We start from the raw sequence: 18,916 nt of genomic DNA, 5'->3' as shown, positions 1-18,916 counted from the left end.
TATCTACTCTGCTATTGAATTTACTGTTCAATCCAATAAGAGAAAAGCAGAGTTGTTTCACTTAAATTCCTGCTTATTTAAAGTGCATTGACTAGTACTGGCAGGTCATAGGTACTAAGTAAATATTTGTAAAACAGACGAATAAATAAATTAATTAATGCTTTTAATTTCTTTTAAATTATATTCAGTGCACTTGAATTAAGAATTTTTACATTGCATCTTTAAATAAGAATAGTTAATAAAGAATTCTTGTCAGAAAAGGAAAGAAAATTACAAATTTTTTAACTGTGGCTGTTATAAATGCAGACATTAGGTTGAAATTTTAAAAAATCAATAACTCTGGGGAAAAAATTGGTTTTGTTTCAAAACACCTTATTTCTTCGGATAATTAGATTCTAAGAATCAAACCACAAACAATGGAATGATAAAAATAAATAAGCAAGCAAAGAAAACAGAGTCTTCTACTGAACAGTTTTTCATTCAGCATAATTACCTACAAATTACGCTAAAATTTTGCCTATGTTAATTGAATATTTCTTTATATTGCTGAGTAGTAGTCTACATTTGGTTTAACCAATCACCTACTGAAATACATTTCAACTGTTTTCAGTCTTTTACTATTATGAATATGTCTTATTGTTATTGATTTTTAGCTATGTTCCATGTAGCCAGAGATCATATTCTATGTAATTTTAATTTTTAAAATGTGATGTGTTTTTGTATGTGATCCAGGATGTGGTCTTACTGTACGTTCCATGGGCTCTTGAAAAAAATGTATATTCTACTATTGCTGCATCTTCTATATGTTAGATCCTATTTGTTGATTCTGTTGTTCCAATCTATATTAGTTTCCTGTGGCTAGTGTAACAAATTTCCACAAACTTGATAGCGTAAAATAACAGAAATTTAGACTTCCACAGTTCTGGATGTCAGCATCTGAAATCAAACTGTGAACAGGGTTATGCTCTCTCTTGAGGATCTGGGGGACAAGCTCTACCCTGACTCTTCCAGCTTCTGGTGGCTCCTGGCATGCCTTCGTGTTTCTTGGCTGTGGTTGCATCACTCCAATCTCGGTCTCTTTCTTCACATCATCTTCTCTTGTGTGTGTGCGTGTGTGTGTAATCTCTCTCTGCTTCTATCTTATGGTGAGTATCACACGGTGTTATAACTTTTGTAATCACCACGTATGTTTTAGACAACTCACGAGGAGAAGGATAATCTATTGTGTTTACCCGTGTTTCTATTCGTTCTGTTCTTTTTTCCTTCCTGACGCTTTATGATTCCATCTCTGATTTTCTTCTGTTTGAAGATATTTGTTTAGCCGTTCTTTAAGGGTAGGTCTGCTTTTGTCTGCAAATGTCTTTATTACCCCTTCATTCTTTTTTTTTTAAAAAATTTAAGTTTGTTGGGATGACAATCGTTAGTAAAGTTATATAGATTTCAAGTGTATAATTCTGTAATACATCATCTATATATCATATCACATCGTATGTTCACCACCCAGAGTTAGTTCTCCTTCCATCACCATATATTTGAGCCCTTTTACCCTCATTTATCACCTCCCTCCCCCTTTACCCTTTGGTAACCACTAAACTATTGACTGTGTCTATGAGTTTTTGTTTCTTTGTCTTGTTCCTTTGTTGCTTTCAGTTTTATATCCCACATACCAGTGAAATCAGATGGTTCTTGACTTTTTCTATCTGACTTATTTTGCTTAGCATGATAATCTCAAGATTCACCCATGTTGTCGCAAATGGCACCATTTCATTTTTTCTTATGGCAGAATAATTTTCCTTCTGCACAGCAAAAGAAACCATTGACAAAATAAAGATGCAACCCACCACATGGGAGAAGATATTTGCAAACAATGCCTCTGATAAGGGGTTAATATCCAAAATATATAAGGAACTCATACAACTCAACAACAACAAAAAAGATCCAATTAAAAAATGGGCAGAGGACCTGAAGAGACATTTCTCCAAAAAGGACATACAAACGGCAAATAGACATATGAAAAAATGCTCAACATCGCTAATCATCAGAGACATGCAAATAAAAACCACAATGAGATATCACCTCACCTCAGTCAGAATGGCTATCATCAACAAGACAAATAGTAACAAGTGTTGGAGATGCTGTGGAGAAAAAGGAACCCTTATACACTGTTGGTGGGAATGCAGACTGGTACAGCCGTTATGAAAGGCAATGTAAAGGTTCCTCAAAAAAATTACGAATAGAATTACCATATAACCCAGCAATCCCTCTCCTGGGTATCTACCCAAAAAATCTGAAAACATTTATCCATAAAGATATGTGTCCTAATGTTCATTGCAGCTTTATTTACAATGGCCAAGACATGGAAACAACCAAAGTGGCCTTCTACAGATGATTAGATAAAGAAAATGTGTTATATATACACAATGGAATACTATCCACTTCATTCTTGAAAGATAGTTTCCACAGATATAGAATTCACAGTTGACACTTCTTTCCTTTCATATTTAAAAGCTGTGCTACTTTCCTCTGGTCGCCATAGTTTCAGATGCAAAAATCTACTGTCATTCAAATTAGTGTTCCCTGTAAGTAATGCATCATTTCCCTCTAACTGCTTTCAAGATATTTTCTTTGAAATTAGTTTTCAGAAGTTTAATTATGATGTGACTTGAAGTAAGTATCTTTGAATTTATGCTACTCGAGGTTCACATAGCTTGTTGATTCTGTGGGTTTTTATCTTTAGTTAAATTTGAGATACTTTCAGCCAGTATTTCTTGAAATGCTTTTCAACCCTACTCTTGCTTCTCTACTTCTAGGACTTTCATGATGTAAATGTTGGATTTTTTGTTATTGTCCTACAGGTCTCTGAGACTCTGTTTATATTTTTTTCCAGTCTATTTTCTCTCTGTTTAGATTAAGTAAATTCTGTTCAACTTTCCTCAAATTCACTGATTCTGTCCTCTGTTATCTCCACTTTATTTTTGAGCCCATCTAGTGAATTTTCTGTTTTTGTTGTATTTTTCAGTTCTGTAAGTTCCATTTGGTTATTTTTATATATTTTATTGCTTTACTAAGTTTTTCTAATTTTTTATTTCTTTCAATAAACCTGTAATTGCTTATTGAAATGTTTTATGATGGCTTCCTTAAAATTCTTGACAGATAATTTCAATATCGTTCATTTCATTGTCAGTCTTATTTCAATTGATTTCCTTTTCTCATTAAAGATACAATTTTCCTGGTTCTTATTATGATGGTTGTTTTCTAATTTATACTGGACAGTTGGCTATTATATTAAACATTGATAGATCCTATTTAATTTGTTTTATTCTTTCAGGAAGCCACTCTGTTTAGGATTGGCACACAGATCCTGGCCTACTTTTGTAGGCTGTGGTTGCAATGACAGTGTAATTTTCAGAGGGTATATGGTGCTATTTTCATCTGCTTGGTTTATTTCATGCCTCTGGGGCTCTCACTGGTCCTTTTTAATGCTGCTTGAGGAACAGAACAAGCTCCCTGAGACCAGGTGTTTTAGTGTCTTTATGTTAAAGAAGTTTTTTTCCAACCATGTGGGTAAAGAGTACTTCCTGGCTGGGCACTAATTGTGGTAGGTTACTCCAGTTTTTTGAGGACTCAGGATGAGGTTTATGAGAGGGAAAATGTCTGGACTGTGAGGACATAGAAGTTTCTTGGTCTGACCATTTTTTTTCTCCTAGTTTTTTTTTTTTTTTTTTTTTTTTTTGTCTAGTCCTAATTCTTCAAAAGTGAATTTTACTTTGTGTCCTTCTGCAGACCAGGGACATACCATTTTCCTTATGCTTTCATAAATTATATTCCAGAGATCTGAAAGATCTGAAATTACATCTAGACGTGATCTTTTCACTGAACTGAATTTAAGTGGATAGGATTGCAAATAGCTATTTCATCTAAATCAATAGCAACAACTTTTCTCTTTTAAATGCTTATTGTGAACATCTCATTAAGGTTATTTTTCCATGACATTGATTCATATTTAGAATTGTCACTGTCTCTCTCCCTACCCCACCCCCGCAACCGCCTACCCCGCCAAGAGCATGTTCTGTGGAGCCAATCCACCTTGGGTTTGAATGCTGACTCTGCTGTTTATTAGCTGTGTTCTTGGCAAGGCTCTTAACCTCTCTAAATCTCATCTAAAAAATGAGGATAGTAATAGCTAGCAGAAAATAAAATTCAATAACAAAATATAAATTAAGTGCTCAACACAGTACTTAGCCGATAGATAGCAAGTGCTCAACAGATGTCTTGAGTAGCTACAGGCTTCATCCTCATCAGCAGCGTTATCTTGATCATGATCACCTCCATGTTATAGAGAAAGAAGCTGAGGCTTTGAAAGGACAAATAATTGAACGTAGATCAATTTGCACACTTAAAGTCAGGAGAGCTGGAATTCAAATCCAGGTCGAACTTCTTCCAAATTCTTAATTTTCAATTCATTTTTGATTATAGTGGTAAATGTTCTCATAGAGATATCTATGCATAGAAATAGAAAAACATAGGTAATTTCAAAAGAACTTGACAATCAGGCTTTGATATAGGATGATTTTTTAACCCTTTTGCCCAGAGCCAAATACTCCTCTTTATTATGCTTACCAGTTTCTGAAATGTGATAGATTTAAAGACAGTTGATTTTTCTTATGCCTTATGCTATTTCATTAAAATTTTACTATAATTTAGGATGCAGTGAAAACTTACAGAGATGTTTCAATGTAATGCAGTTTTACACAAATCTGTTTCTGCTACATAAAAACGTAGTTCTTATAACAGTTTTGCACATTGCTAAATTAATAAATGCAGATCATGGTGAATTTCTGAATCTATAATTATAATGAAACAAAAACCATCAAGAAAAATAATTTGTTATTTTCCAATTAAAATAAAACTGCATTTATGACAGACAAATGCTCCAAATGAGTATGCCCAGTTATTAAATAAGAAGAAAATTCACTGATGAAAATTATTTTAAAAAAGAAGTTGTTTACTGTGTATGTTGGGGCTTCTCTTTCATGAGTTGTTTGTCTGCGGTGCAGAAGGTAAGCAATTATTTTTTTCTCTCTCAAGCTCTACTGATTCAGAGATTTTTTAAAAAAATGAGTTAATGGTCACATATAAATCAAGAATATATTTATGTTTTATATTTGTGAGACGTGACGTTCAATTCTGCTTCTTCGTAAATTAAACACTCTTATTTATTACAGATAGCAAATTTATAATATTATGCATCTACACATACTAATTCCATATTTAAAATAAAAGAGAGATAGAGGCAAAGGCAAAAAAGGTAAAGGTCCGTTTTTGATGGGAAACGTGGAAGTTGCTACATAGAAAGGGGAAAGAAAAAGAAACAGGAAGAATTACTGAGGAAAATGAGGAAAACCAGTGATGAGAGAGAAAGACCAAATGAAGAAAGAATGTTGAAAAAAAGTTGAAGTCCAAAGAACAAAGAGGAGAAGGAAGAAAAAAGCAAGGTGGAGAAGAAAAAGAAAACAATGAGGAAGAAATATGAGGAAGGAGATGGGATGGGGGGAGATGGATCCCAGATAGAAGTCGAAATCTATGAGCATCAGAGATTTGCTTTCATCTTATATCTTTAAAAAATTAACATATTAATACTTTTTTTTTTGCCATGAAGTTCTACATTATGTGTTTCTTATTATACCTTTAATATTCTAACAATAGGAAAGTATATATCATTAACAACACTTCTCCCCTCGAAAGCAAATCAGGCTTATATAAAGTAACTTAGAAATACTTTCAAAACAATTCTTTTCTTTGTATTCCAAGCCATAGTGTGCAATCTTTTGACAATCCACTTTGAATTAAAAATGTCCTCTTCATGCTATTCTCTGTGCTGTATAGATTTGGCTTCTCCCTACCCCCATACTGTGATATCTTTGAAAGGGGGGAACTTATTTTATCTTTTTATGCTTATCACCCAGAACTATACTAGTAAACAGTAAACAATAAATACTTCAATGAATAAATGAGAGTATTGTGTGTGGATGGATGAAATCCCAAATACTAGCAGAAACTTTACATAAGATAAAGTGAACGTTTCATGTCACAAAAATTATAACATCAAACAAAAATTCAATTTTCTTATATAAATTTAGATTTTGGTGATTGGTGCAAGGAGAATAAAGTAAACTATAGTGAGCTTAGAAATACAACTCTCTATAGTTTTACCCTATATTTGCTCTATGCCTCTTGCTTCATCAACTAGCCTAACTACTTTATGCTATGAAGAATAAAGAAAAATGAATTTATTCAGTACATTCCATGTAGTAGTGGAAAGCCACATAGGGGAAACTAATGTACAATCTCGGTTGGTCAACTCTTAGGCTGTTCTTTCTAGGTAATTATAACCACCTTCCTCTCCAGGTGTGCTGAGGTACCTTATTCTAACCCCAATAACTATATTTAAATAGTCATATTGTAAGTCCTCCTTACTTTCATACCGGTGCTCATCCCCTCTGAGTATTTCTTAGGGCACCAAGCTAAGATAGTATAAATCTGTGTTCACTAAAGTTTTCCATTAAACATCACTTCCTCCAATTCTCCAATCCAAGAGCACAGGAGGGAGGGATAGATTTAAATTGCTACATTTTCAGATTCTTTATTAACTGAATTCCTTTAAGGCTATCCTGATTTGGGGGGTTTGTTTTTAGTTTATCTTGAGCATGCTAGTTGAGTGATAGTTACTTTCTGATAATACTGGCTTAATTATATCTATTTAAATTTTTATTTTTAAGACCAAGTGAATTGTCCCTTAATCTAGTCAGTGCAAAGACTATTGTATGTTCAAAGGACTATAACTGGTAGAAATATGACTTACATAAGTACAAACAGGTGTTTTGATTCATTTTAATCTCTTGGGCTTGTTTTCTGAGTGTTATTTTAATGACAGTTAAATGTAGTTATTTTGACAGGTGGATTTATTCTAATTCTATTATTATTAGCACGTTGAACGTTTTTGAACTGGCTAATGAACCAGTTTCGTGGTGTACCTGTAATTTCATTTTGAATGAAAATGTTTTCTTGTTTCATTTCCCATTGATCTCACTTTTTATTTCATCATTGTCTTTAGAAAGTGGCCAAGTGGGAGACAAAGCAAATGTTTCTATTTGAAACCATGAATTTTACACCGGCTATAAATCATATTTAAATTTGCTTGTATGAATCCAGAAAGTCAATATAGCTAATACAGTATTTCTTGTTCTTCCTCTTCATCAGAGAATACATTAAATTTATGAATCTACTATGTGAAGAACACTGATCAAAATTCCATGTTAATTTTGCAGGTGATGGAAGTCAAAGGACAAATGATCCATGTCCCAGAATCAAATTCCATTTTATTCTTGGGCTCTCCGTGTGTGGACAAGTTGGATGAACTCATGGGCCGGGGCCTGCATCTCTCAGACATCCCTATCCATGATGCCACCCGAGATGTCATTTTGGTTGGTGAGCAGGCAAAGGCCCAAGATGGCTTGAAGAAGAGGATGGATAAATTAAAAGCAACTTTAGAAAGAACTCACCAGGCCCTGGAAGAAGAGAAAAAGAAAACAGTGGATCTCCTGTATTCTATTTTCCCTGGTGATGTGGCCCAGCAATTGTGGCAAGGGCAGCAAGTGCAGGCCAGAAAGTTTGACGATGTCACCATGCTCTTTTCAGACATTGTTGGCTTCACAGCCATCTGTGCCCAGTGTACCCCCATGCAAGTGATCAGCATGCTGAATGAACTGTACACCCGATTTGATCACCAGTGTGGATTTTTGGATATTTATAAGGTAATGGGGTTTAGTTACTTATATGTAAATATTTTTTAACAGTAAATTGTGATTTAAATTAAATTGCAAGGATAGACTTTTCTTTTTTTACTTTAACTTGATAGTAAATGATGGGCATCTCTTTAATTTAGAAATTTTTATACAGAATACAGGTATTTATACTTTATGAGTAAACTTTGATTTTGAGTCAATTCATAGTGCTGATATACTATAGGTAACTGTGAATCATGATATTGCTCAGTAAGGAAAAATTGTGTAGAGCTAGTCCTCTAAATTTATTATTATGGAAAAATTAAACTTGTTGAATACTAGGCAACTTAACCACATAACTGTCTTTCTTAGAGATCAGGATTCCAATATAAACTAAGAATTTTATGTTGACAGTTAAAAAGAAGCAATAAGCTGTGTTGAAATATGCATTGCATGATCAGTCAAATCATAGCTAATCAGTATTTTGCACTGTATTGCCAATTAAGTGAGGTCCCTCTAGTTCTGAAAGACACGTGCAAATATTTTAGCTATTGCACAAATGATCACTGGCTTTTAGTGGAAGCACCTTAATTTTTCAAGTTAAATAATGGGAGAGCTTTGGAAATGGATACCAATCAGTATTGGTTGGTCTGATTTGATGAACTTATTAATTTGTTATTAAAACCATAGTAATATATTGAGTGATTCTTCCGCATACCTACCTAAGGAATAACTCTGTAACCTCACATAGAATTTCACAAAGATTGCACAATGTCAGGGTTCATGGCTTTATTACATGAAGGATAGCAAGTACATTTAGTATAAATAAACAGTAGTGAACTATAGGTTTTTATTTTCTTCTGTACTAATTCACCTAGACAACTATTTCTTTTTACGGTATGATCTGCACATAAGCAGTTTCTTTGGAAAGAACCTATTTCGCATTATTTTCATAAAGGTGTATCTCCTTTAAAAAAAAGTGTTCACTATTTCCATTATGTATAATACTATATAGCCAGTGCTTAAATTTTTAGTCAGTCTCTTCTGAGGAGTAAACATGCAGTGTGAGTATATATGAGGGATTTGCCTTGTTATGTAAAATAAGACTTCTTATAAATTATTTTTAACTTCCTTGTAATGTTTCGTTATATTATTTATGGTAGAGGTAGCCAAATGTCTGACGCTAAACCATACAGACACTAATGAGTCTGCCACTGTGATACCCAGCCCTTTCCAGAAGATACAGCAGGTCAGCCTGAATTTGCCAGTACTTTTTTTTCACCAGGACTGGGGTACTATTGCACTAATCTCTGCAATGACCAGTCTCCTCCCTCTGAACCACTGATTTGCTGTGTTGGCTTCTTCCAACTAAAGTGGTCATATGTTATTTTGGTTCTAAGTCATACAACTAAATGAAAGTGATAGATAAATAGATTCTCTTTTGGAAAAACACAGGAATCCCTGATTTAAATATAAGTATCTGTTAGGTTTTGAGAAAAAAGAAATAGGATGCCTTCTGAGGGTACCAAAACAATTTCAAAGTTTAAAAATGTAATTTTTATTAGATTTTTATAGACATCAAGTCTCCCATATTTTGAGATAAGCTAGGACACCTGACAGAAAATCTATGGAAATATGCTGTGCAAGCCTCAAATTTTCCAATGTTATTAAATCAGGGACAGTTCCATATAGTTGATAAATAATTATGAGAAAGTTTTAACTTACATAATGGATCTACTAGTTCTGATACTCAACACTGTGTTTTCTATCTTTCATATATGTATATGTAAAGCAAGTAATTCTGGTTCACAAATTCTCTTACACAGAACTTGCTTATGAAATTTTAGCAATAAATTCCAACGTAATACAATTCAAGGCCCAGGTGTGTTTAACAAATCTTTGATGTTAGTATATATATATATATATATGTATCTTGGACAGATGTATAGGGAAGCTTTGATGTGTATTCATGGTTATGGGGGTTAAGTTTGGAGATCCAGACTAGGATGCACTAGACTATGTGCTGAAGACAGAGTGATGATAATATGGTCAAGGAGAGGGAAAGACAGATAAAAGAGACTACGAGTTATGACAATTAAGTTCACGAACTTGTTGCAACGATGTTGCTAACCTTTTTTGATATCAGAGGGATTATTCATTATGAATTTGTACTAACTGGACAGTTAACCAAGTTGACTCTTCGGTAGTGCTGAAAAGGCTGCGTGAAAAAGTTAGACGACCTGAACTTTTCGCCAACAATGCATGGCTCTTGTATCACGACAATGCACCAGCTCACACGGTACTGTCTGTGAGGGAGCTTTTAGCCAGTAAACAAATAACTGTATTGGAACACCCTCCCTACTCACCTGATCGGGCCCCCAATGACTTCTTTCTTTATCTGAAGATAAAGGAAATATTGAAAGGAAGACATTTTGATGACATTCAGGACATCAAGGGTAATACGACGACAGCTCTGATGGCCATTCCAGAAAAAGAGTTCCAAAATTGCTTTGGAGGGTGGACTAGGTGCTGATGTCGGTGCATAGCTTCCTCAGGAGACCGGTTTGAAGGTGATTGTAGTGATATTCAGCAATGGGGTAGCACTTTTTCTAGGGTGAGTCCATGAACTTAATTGTCCATCCTTGTATTACCCTTGTGTGAGATAAAACAAAGTATATTATGAAAACAATATTAGGAGGAATATAAATTAGAAATCCTCTCTCTGAACCGCCTAATTAAAAATTTCTAATCATTACAATAATTCCACATTATTTTCTAGAAAATTTACAGTGTTATTTTATATCATGAGGTATCTGCCAAAGCTTTAATTGCTATTGAAAAAAAAAATTCTCAAAGATGATTAGAATTTTTTTAAGGACCATAAATATGCTGTTTTTATATAATGAAGTAGAATTTTGCAGGGTTTAAAGTATGTGTAGAACTTTTGTTAAACAACCATACCACAGAGAAAGATATTATAGCCCACTTTTTGTTGTTGTTAGATATGTGGAAGGCAACCAGGTAAATCTGAATGCCAAGAAAAAAGAGAGAGTGCCTGTCCCACAGGGGTCATTCCAAGTCTGCTACTACACTCTCCAGTTTCTAAATTTATGGTTGTCCCTTTCTTAATCATTTTATTATTCCATGTTTCCTATCACTAGGGAGATGATGCAGTGATGAATTATAATTCCAGTCATAGATTTCAGCTAAATTAGGCTGTAATAAGAAGGTTTTGCTAAAATAATCAAAACCTTCTATAAAGTAGTAGGTTTAGGAAGAAGCTATAGATTTTACTGTACATATTTCAAGTGCTGAAAAAATTAAAGCCTTTACGATGCTTGGCTGTCAAGATGTGAAGATGTATATACATTAACTAAGCTAGGTAAGTTGACAAAGGCCTGGATTATAATTTTGATCCTGTTACAACTGGAAAAACAAATATTCAATAAAAAGTCAATATAAACAGTATACTATATAATATCTTGCTCTTCAGGCTTATAGGGCATAGAGAATTAACAAAATAAAGAGCCAGTAACTAACTTTTTAAATCAATGGCATATAGACAGTAATTAGTAATAGTAATAATAATAATAATGACATTGGATATTGAAGCAACCTAATGTGAGTTTTGCCTTAATTTACATTTTTGCCTCTGGTAAGCTGTTTAGTTAGAAATAAGGGAAACGGAAAGAGAAGGATGAGGCCTTCTTCATACCCGCCTCATGCCATTCAGCCAAGGCTACAGTATCTCAGTGCTATCTTAGATAAGGATGTAAATATACTCCTTACATTCTCATCTTTTCACCTTTAACCACTTTCTTAACTTCGCTTTTCTCCAGTTCTGTGACCTATAAAGTTGATATTAAATGTATCTACCTTATAGTTAAATTGTAAGTATTTGAATTAGCTGATATATGCAAAATGCTTAAAACAACACCTGGTGTACATTAGTAAATGAACATGTTAGCTGCCATTATAATGTCCCATACAGTTGTATCTGAACATATGGGAACATGCATTATGTGATTATTTTGTAGGTTTCTGTATGTACATAACTGTAGTGTACCCAGTGCTTATTACGAAAGAATAAAATAGGATCTCATTTAATCTGCCATGACTAAGGCGGAGTTGTTACATTATTTCGATTTGCAGATAAAGGAACTGAGTTTTAGCAAGGTTAAATAATCAGATAATGTAACTCATAAGTCAGAATTTGAACTGTGGCTTGTCTGATGCTAAAGCCTCCAGTATTTCTATAAGTCTAGTCTGTGATCCAGACAAAGATCAAATAATAAAAACAAAAAGGAGAAACTGTTTCAGAACTAGGTTACATGATCAATAGTTACACTGTCAAGTGATGAGAAAAACTCTATAGCCCAAATCTACCCCATCTCTTCCAGTAGCAAATAATTCAATGTTCTTAGAAGCTGCATCTTAAATTTGGGGACTCTCCCATCTGCTATCCTGTTTTATGGTCAGAAACCAGCTAGCATCTTCTCCCTTAATTCCGCTCATGGAAAAATAGCATACCAAGAAGGGGACCGTGGGATGAATGATCCCAAGTGCAGGCAATAAGGGGATGTAATTTTAAAGTAATGAAACTGAATAATGAATATGTTTTTTTGTGTGTGTTTTTAATCACTGTTCCAAGGCAACTCTGACAACTATTATTAATAATACACTTCCCACTGTTGCGGTGGGAATAGGGGGACATTCCCATCTCAAATCCCAAACTTGCTTTGAAAATGTTGGTAGGCTAAAACATTGACCATCAGTTTCAGGCTGGGGCTGGGGAGAAGGAGAGGAAAGAAAAGATGGAGCAGCCAGGAAATGCCAGGAGCAGAATTCTGTTAGATCCGGGAATCTGATGTTAAAAATCTGAAAAGCAACAGCACAAAGTTCACGTCAGCAAGGGAACACAAGTACTCAAAGTCCAGGCAGAAAAGCTGAGTCCAGCAAAGTAAAAAGGACAGAAATCCAGACTCACTCCTAGGGGACACCAAACCTTGGGATTGGGCTTGGGGTCTAGATTATTGGAACTGGAAAGCAGGCAGTGTGTCCAGGCAGCAAGTATGAAGACAGGCATCAGGACACACTCTGACCGAGAGCCACGGTCTTTTCTGTGGCCAGGACCAGACTTAGAGCCAGAGAATGTGTAGGACCCTCTCTACAGAGTTGAAGGGGAACCAAATATGGCAACTTCATAAAGGATATAGAGATGTCCACTGACATTTTAAATGCCAAAACAGGAATTAGACCCACAGAGATGCTATAGTGAGTAGGCTATTTCTACCCATTCTTGACAGTGAATAGAATATATTGGGGAACATTCTTGGCATTAATACAGTTTGAAAATTGCTAGATACCTTGAGTTCTGAAAATCTCTGAAGACCAATGAAAACACTGTGGTGACTTCATAAGCTCAAATTCTCCATAAATACAATACTAATAAAAAAGGTATTTAATCAATACAAAATCTATTAACATTAATACATTTCCTTTAATTTATATATGTAGATAATTTTCTGCTTTAGTCTCTCTTTAGTCTATTATCTATAGATTTCTATTAAGTGTAGCTCCTTGAAGAGCTTGTGGGAAAATGTTTGTACACTCTAAAAATAAATACAGGTAAGCCCTTCAGATTCAGATGTCTTGGCGACGACCTCCTAAGCTTTGCACTAATGTGCTAGCAGTTGGAAATTGGGGAAGGAGCTATGTGAGACTGGAATCCCCATATTTAACCTCCTTGGTAAGGGCCAAAAACAGATGTTTCCCACATAAAGTTACAATGCTACAGAACTCTATGCCTCAAGAATTTTGATCTGTCTTCACATTTGACAGTATGGAGCTACTAAAGCCAGCTGTTCACTGGACCTTCAGCCAGGCTTCAGAAAATAAAGCAGAACCTCAAGGATATCACTCAAGTGTGAATTAGATTTTGCAGGAAAAAGTTGAAATGCTTTCTTTCCCACTTGTTTTGTTTTCTGATAAAATAGCCTGTTAAAGTACTTAGGTTATTCTTGGAATTTTATAAATATGTATATACCATTTTATTCCACTTCCCAGCATTCTGCTTTAATAACCAGTGCACACACTTTTGAAATGAAAAGCTACTAAAGATTTATACTAGTTCTTTTTAGTGGATCCCACCAACATCAATGCCATTTATTTTCACTGCTCTTTTATTAAAAATTAAGTAACAATATTTTCTAGTAAGTCTAGAATATTGAAATTTCTGAAGTTAAAAAAAAAACCACAATTTGTTTATTCACTCATTTCAAAAGCATTTTTGACACACTCACTTGAAAACAGAGTATGACTCCCATAGAAACCTACAAAATGCATGGAAATTAGTATACATTTTTAGCACAATTTTAATGAGTAGAAAAGAACTAATTTATATGCTTTAGACGGTAAGGTGAGAGTCACAGATAAGCATTCTGTTCTGGTATCTTTTCTACGGGGGAGATTATACTGTCAGTTTCAAAATACCATAATGCCCTAAAATTCACCCGACAAGGGTTTTGCCTCATTTATATTTTTGCCTTTGGCAAGCTCTTAGGCTGAAGATAAGGGAGAAACAAGGAGAAGGCTGGATCCTTTTTCATGTTCCTCTTACTCCATTTAGCTACAGCTGCTACTTCCCCAGCATTATCTTAAGTGTACTGGTTGGGGTTCTCATCTTCCTACCTTTAACCACTTGTTTAACCTCTGTGCTTCAGTTTCACGGTCTGTAAATAATGAGACAAATTGCATTTACCGCATGTTTATATTTTTTGAGCTTTTAAAGGAAATGTATGTAAACTGCTTATTAAGATGTCTGGCCAATGGTAGTATTTAGAAATGTCATTGCTCAAATAGGTGTTTCTGTGTATATATGGTGAGTGGGTGTGTGTCCTGCGTGCATATGCATGTATGTGCATGTGTTTGCATGTACATAACTATGGTGTTGCCAGTGCTTATTAGAAAAAGATAAAATGCTTATTTGTTTGGGTTCATTCTTTCAGGTTACTAGAATTACATTGTATGCCAGGGAAAGGCTGAAGGAAGGGTAGGGAGAGAGGTAACTGTATGGGGCGAGAGAGATAGCTCCCTGAAATACATTATTTGTATCATCTTCACTGGGTTCTCATAGATCCTTATTCTTGGAGATTAATCCATATTCTGTCTTTATGAATCACTTTTATCTGAATGACCTGAGTCACAACATGAGATTTATAACGTTGACAGTGTTTCTTTAAGTAATACTGACTTGTGCAATGTCTATAACCAACACCATAAAACTGAACCTAAAATGTTTATTTTTCTATATTCTAACATGACATCCTGAATTATTTCTCCTTTATGTTAAGAGAACACTTTCTTTTAACATTGTGGCAAATTCTGAACCAGAAGACTAAAATAATTTGGATTGCCAAACAGAAATCAAAATTGATAAAATGTCTTGCTTGAATTTATCGAAATATTTTGGGGTTGTTGTTTTTAATCCCTATAGATTTTTAATTTTCTAAAGAGTGCTAGCTATTGCTAAGAGAGTAATATTATTGATTTTTATAATACCAGGTGTTATGGACTGAAGGTTTGTGTCCTTTCAAAATTCATTTGTTGAAGCCTTTACTCCCAATGTGATGGTTTTTGGGACCTTTGGTGGATAATTAGGATAATTTAGACGAAATTATGAAGAAGGGATGCCATGATGGGATCCATGTCTTTATAAGAAGAGACCAGAGTTCTCTCTCTGCCAGGTGAGGACACAGGTAGATGGTGGCCATCTGCAACCCAGGAAGAGAGTCCTCATCAGTGAGCCAACTGAATCATCCAGCACCTTGATCTTGGATTTCTTAGCCTCCAAAACTGTGAGAAAGAAATTCCTGTTCTTAAACCATCCAATCTATGGTATTTTGTTACAGCAGCCTGAATGCAATAAGGCACCAAGGAAATACATATCGATTCTAAAAACAGTCTGGAAGTATATGATACAAGTCTCTAGCAAGTTTTCTTAGTATACTGGGCTCATGTTGCTAGAATTTCCCATATCTATTAGGATAAATGTTGCCCTATTATGCAAGTGAAGATTTTTTTATTAGCCTTATGAATTTTATGTTATTACAAAATGTCTCTCTTTTGTGTATCAATAAACTGTAAAAAAGTTAAGTTCTGAGCTGAAACTATATGTTTGCTCTTGTCATTAATGCCTTTCAGAATAGTATGAGAAACTAGCTTTTAGTATGTGTACATTTTGCAATTTTAAGTTTTACTACCTAGTTTATTACTTACACCAATACATTTATTTTAAAATTTCACTTAAAAATACCAACTTTTCTTCATAAAGAATTATTGTTATTAAGTAATCATTTATTTTACCCTGAGCTCATTTAACAGAGGATTTCAGTTAGCAAATTCTAGCAAATATGAATGTCAGTTATGTTCCCATCAAGATGTATGATACAGGTATTTGATGAGTTTACCACCAAATATAATACAAATTGATCTAGACAGGAGACCTCTTGTTTATCTGATAAGATAACCTCAGTGCAATCTGCAAATCTTATTGAAATGGATTGTTTCTATTACCTTTTTCACCAAACTTTTAATTAATGCTGTTATGTAGAAAAAAGGCTGTATATAATCCTTTCACTACTTACCAATTAATAACAGTAATTTTAAAAGTGTAAATTCCTTAAAACAAAATGGAACTGAAGGAATGGAATTCACATTTGCTAAATACAAACTGTGTTCCAGACGCAGTACTAGAAGTCTTAATTGTGATATCTTGCTTATTTTCCACAAGAACCCTGTAGAATAGGTGCTATTATGTACTTTCTGTAGATGAGTTTAGTAAGTGGCAGAGATGTTATTTGAATTTATTTCCGATTCAGCAAAAAATTCATATTTTAGAAAACAGTGGTTGAAATCATTTATGTATCAGATAGCTAGTATTCCTAATTAGTTAGATGCAGAACGAGGATCAAAGATTGTTCTAGCATTTATATATGTAGATTTCATAAATTGGTATCCTGTATCCAGTAACTTTGACAATCACCAGGTAAATTTCATACTTTTAAAATAAGAACAATGGTATGTCACAGGATTGTTCAGAGGGTGAAAAGAGCTAATAACAAAAGACCTTTATTAGGAACAAGAGGCCCTTGACATAATAGTTGGAGGGTGAGTTTGAGTTTTTAAATAGCAATTTGAATTTTAGCCTAGAGTTAAGAATCTAACAGTCTCCTTTTTTAAAGCATTCAACAAATCTGCACTATTTTTAAATATGTGTTTGACTGCAATAAAGACTTGTTCTCTTTGGCTCCAAGAGGCTAAAGGGGATATTTATGCAGAAGTTAAAAACATAATTTCAGCCCAGTAGAAGTCATTAGGGAAGTCAGTGTCCAACAATGAAATATTGTCTGCAACTGTCCACTCTGGTTACTGGAGTAATTCAAATATAAACTAATCTTTTGATGGCATAGATAGAAGAAATTTTGAAAAGGTCACTTCTTTCTATGAGATTCTAAGATTCTAAATACTGAATTTTGGAGCTATATGTAGACAGCTAGGAAAATGTTCCCAAAATGCAAATCAACCCTGCTGACTCCCTATTAATAAGTTATTCATATATGGCAAACTTGAAATGACTTGGGTTTACTTAAAGTGGAAAATGATAATCCAATGACATAATCAAATGACATCCAAATGTGTTGGATTCTATGTGTTAGATGCCTATTATGATAATGCTGTTCTTAAGATAGTCTAAAGCAGTATTTTATAATTTCGTATTTCTCTTTGATACTCAGAGTCTGATATTGTATAGATATTTTTTCTGCTGCCATAAAATGATAACTTTGTGCCTCTCCCTTTTTCACTTACCAAATTCAATTACTAGTGTCACTGCCTCATAAACAACAGGGCATATTTCAGCTCTCAGATAAAAGAAGGTCCTTTGACCATCAGGAAGAGGCGAGACGAGGACTGTTGGGATTGCTTGTGACAGTGCAATGACAGTTAAGTGTCAGGGGAAGGGTATTAGATATTCAGCCTGAAAAGCTAATTTTAATTCTGTCTTTGTCACTTAAGTCACATAACCTATTTGTGCCCCTCTTCTACTTCTTTATAGAAGTCTCAAATTTTTTTGGCAATTGACTCGTCTAGAATCGTTCATAGGAAAGAAGACCAAGGCTAGAAAGAGTGTCTTGGGAAATTTGTCATGAAGGGAGGGAAAGGAATTGTCTTAATCTATTCAGGCTGCTGTAACAAAAATGCAATAGAGTGGGTGGTGTAGAAACAGTGGATATTTATTTCTCACAGTTCCAGAGGCTGAGAAGCCCAAGATGATTCAGTGCCATCAACAGATTCAGTGCCTAGTGAGGGCCCATTACTACTTCATAGATGGCTGTCTTCTTGCTGTGTCCGCACAGCTGGAAGGTACAGGAGCTCTCTGGAGTCTCTTTTATAAGGGCACTAATCTCATTCATGAGGGTGGAGTCCTTCCAATGGTCCCTAATCACCTCGCAAATGTCCCACATCCAAATATCATCACACTGAGAATTAGATTTCAACATATGAATTTTGGGGGACACAGACTTTCAACGTATAGTAAGGGCTGATATTTGTTGGGTGCCTGGTATGTGCCAGGTACCATGCTAAATTCTTTATATATACTTATTGATTTATTTTATCTTCAACAAATAACCATTGATTACCTTCTGTGTTCTAAATACTCAGCTAGGCATTGGGCATAGCGGTGTATAAGACAGGCATGGTTCATATTCTTAGGTGCTTATAGTTGAGCACTGAGGATAGACATTAAACAAATAATTGCATATTCAGTTAATAATTGATTGATTAAAATTATGATTATCACTAGAGAAGTATAAAATTATCTTCTTTAATCTTCTCAGCAACTTTGTAAAATAGCTATTATCTCCCTTTCACAGAAGAAAATGAGACTTAAAAGGTTTAACAACTTGTTTGAGGTTACAAAGCTGATAGATAGTGGCTTTAACATTGCTCAGGTTTCTTCAATTCCAGAAGTGTGCTCTGGGAGGGCTCTGGGAGTGTGCTCTGGGAGGGCTGAGGGCGTGGTCTTAAGGAGGTCTATAACTTGACCAACCACTTTCACCCACTTATACCTT

The 18,916-nt window shown here is 34.6% G+C and overlaps 1 protein-coding gene across 1 annotated transcript in view; it reads left to right on the top strand.

Moving 5' to 3' along the window:
- GUCY1A2 (guanylate cyclase 1 soluble subunit alpha 2) overlaps positions 1–18,916 on the top strand; it is a 284,653-nt gene that overhangs the window by 178,621 nt on the left and 87,116 nt on the right. The window contains exon 5 of the mRNA XM_081065007.1: positions 7,329–7,814. Within this exon, the coding sequence (XP_080921133.1) occupies positions 7,329–7,814 (486 nt within the window). The remainder of the gene's footprint in view (positions 1–7,328; positions 7,815–18,916) is intronic.

This window comes from Rhinolophus hipposideros (genome assembly GCF_964194185.1).
Source record: "Rhinolophus hipposideros genome assembly, chromosome: 10".
In the NCBI taxonomy this organism is placed as follows: Eukaryota; Metazoa; Chordata; class Mammalia; order Chiroptera; family Rhinolophidae; genus Rhinolophus; species Rhinolophus hipposideros.
The sequence above is the reverse complement of the archived record's forward strand: the minus strand, read 5'-3'. Positions and strand labels throughout refer to the sequence as shown.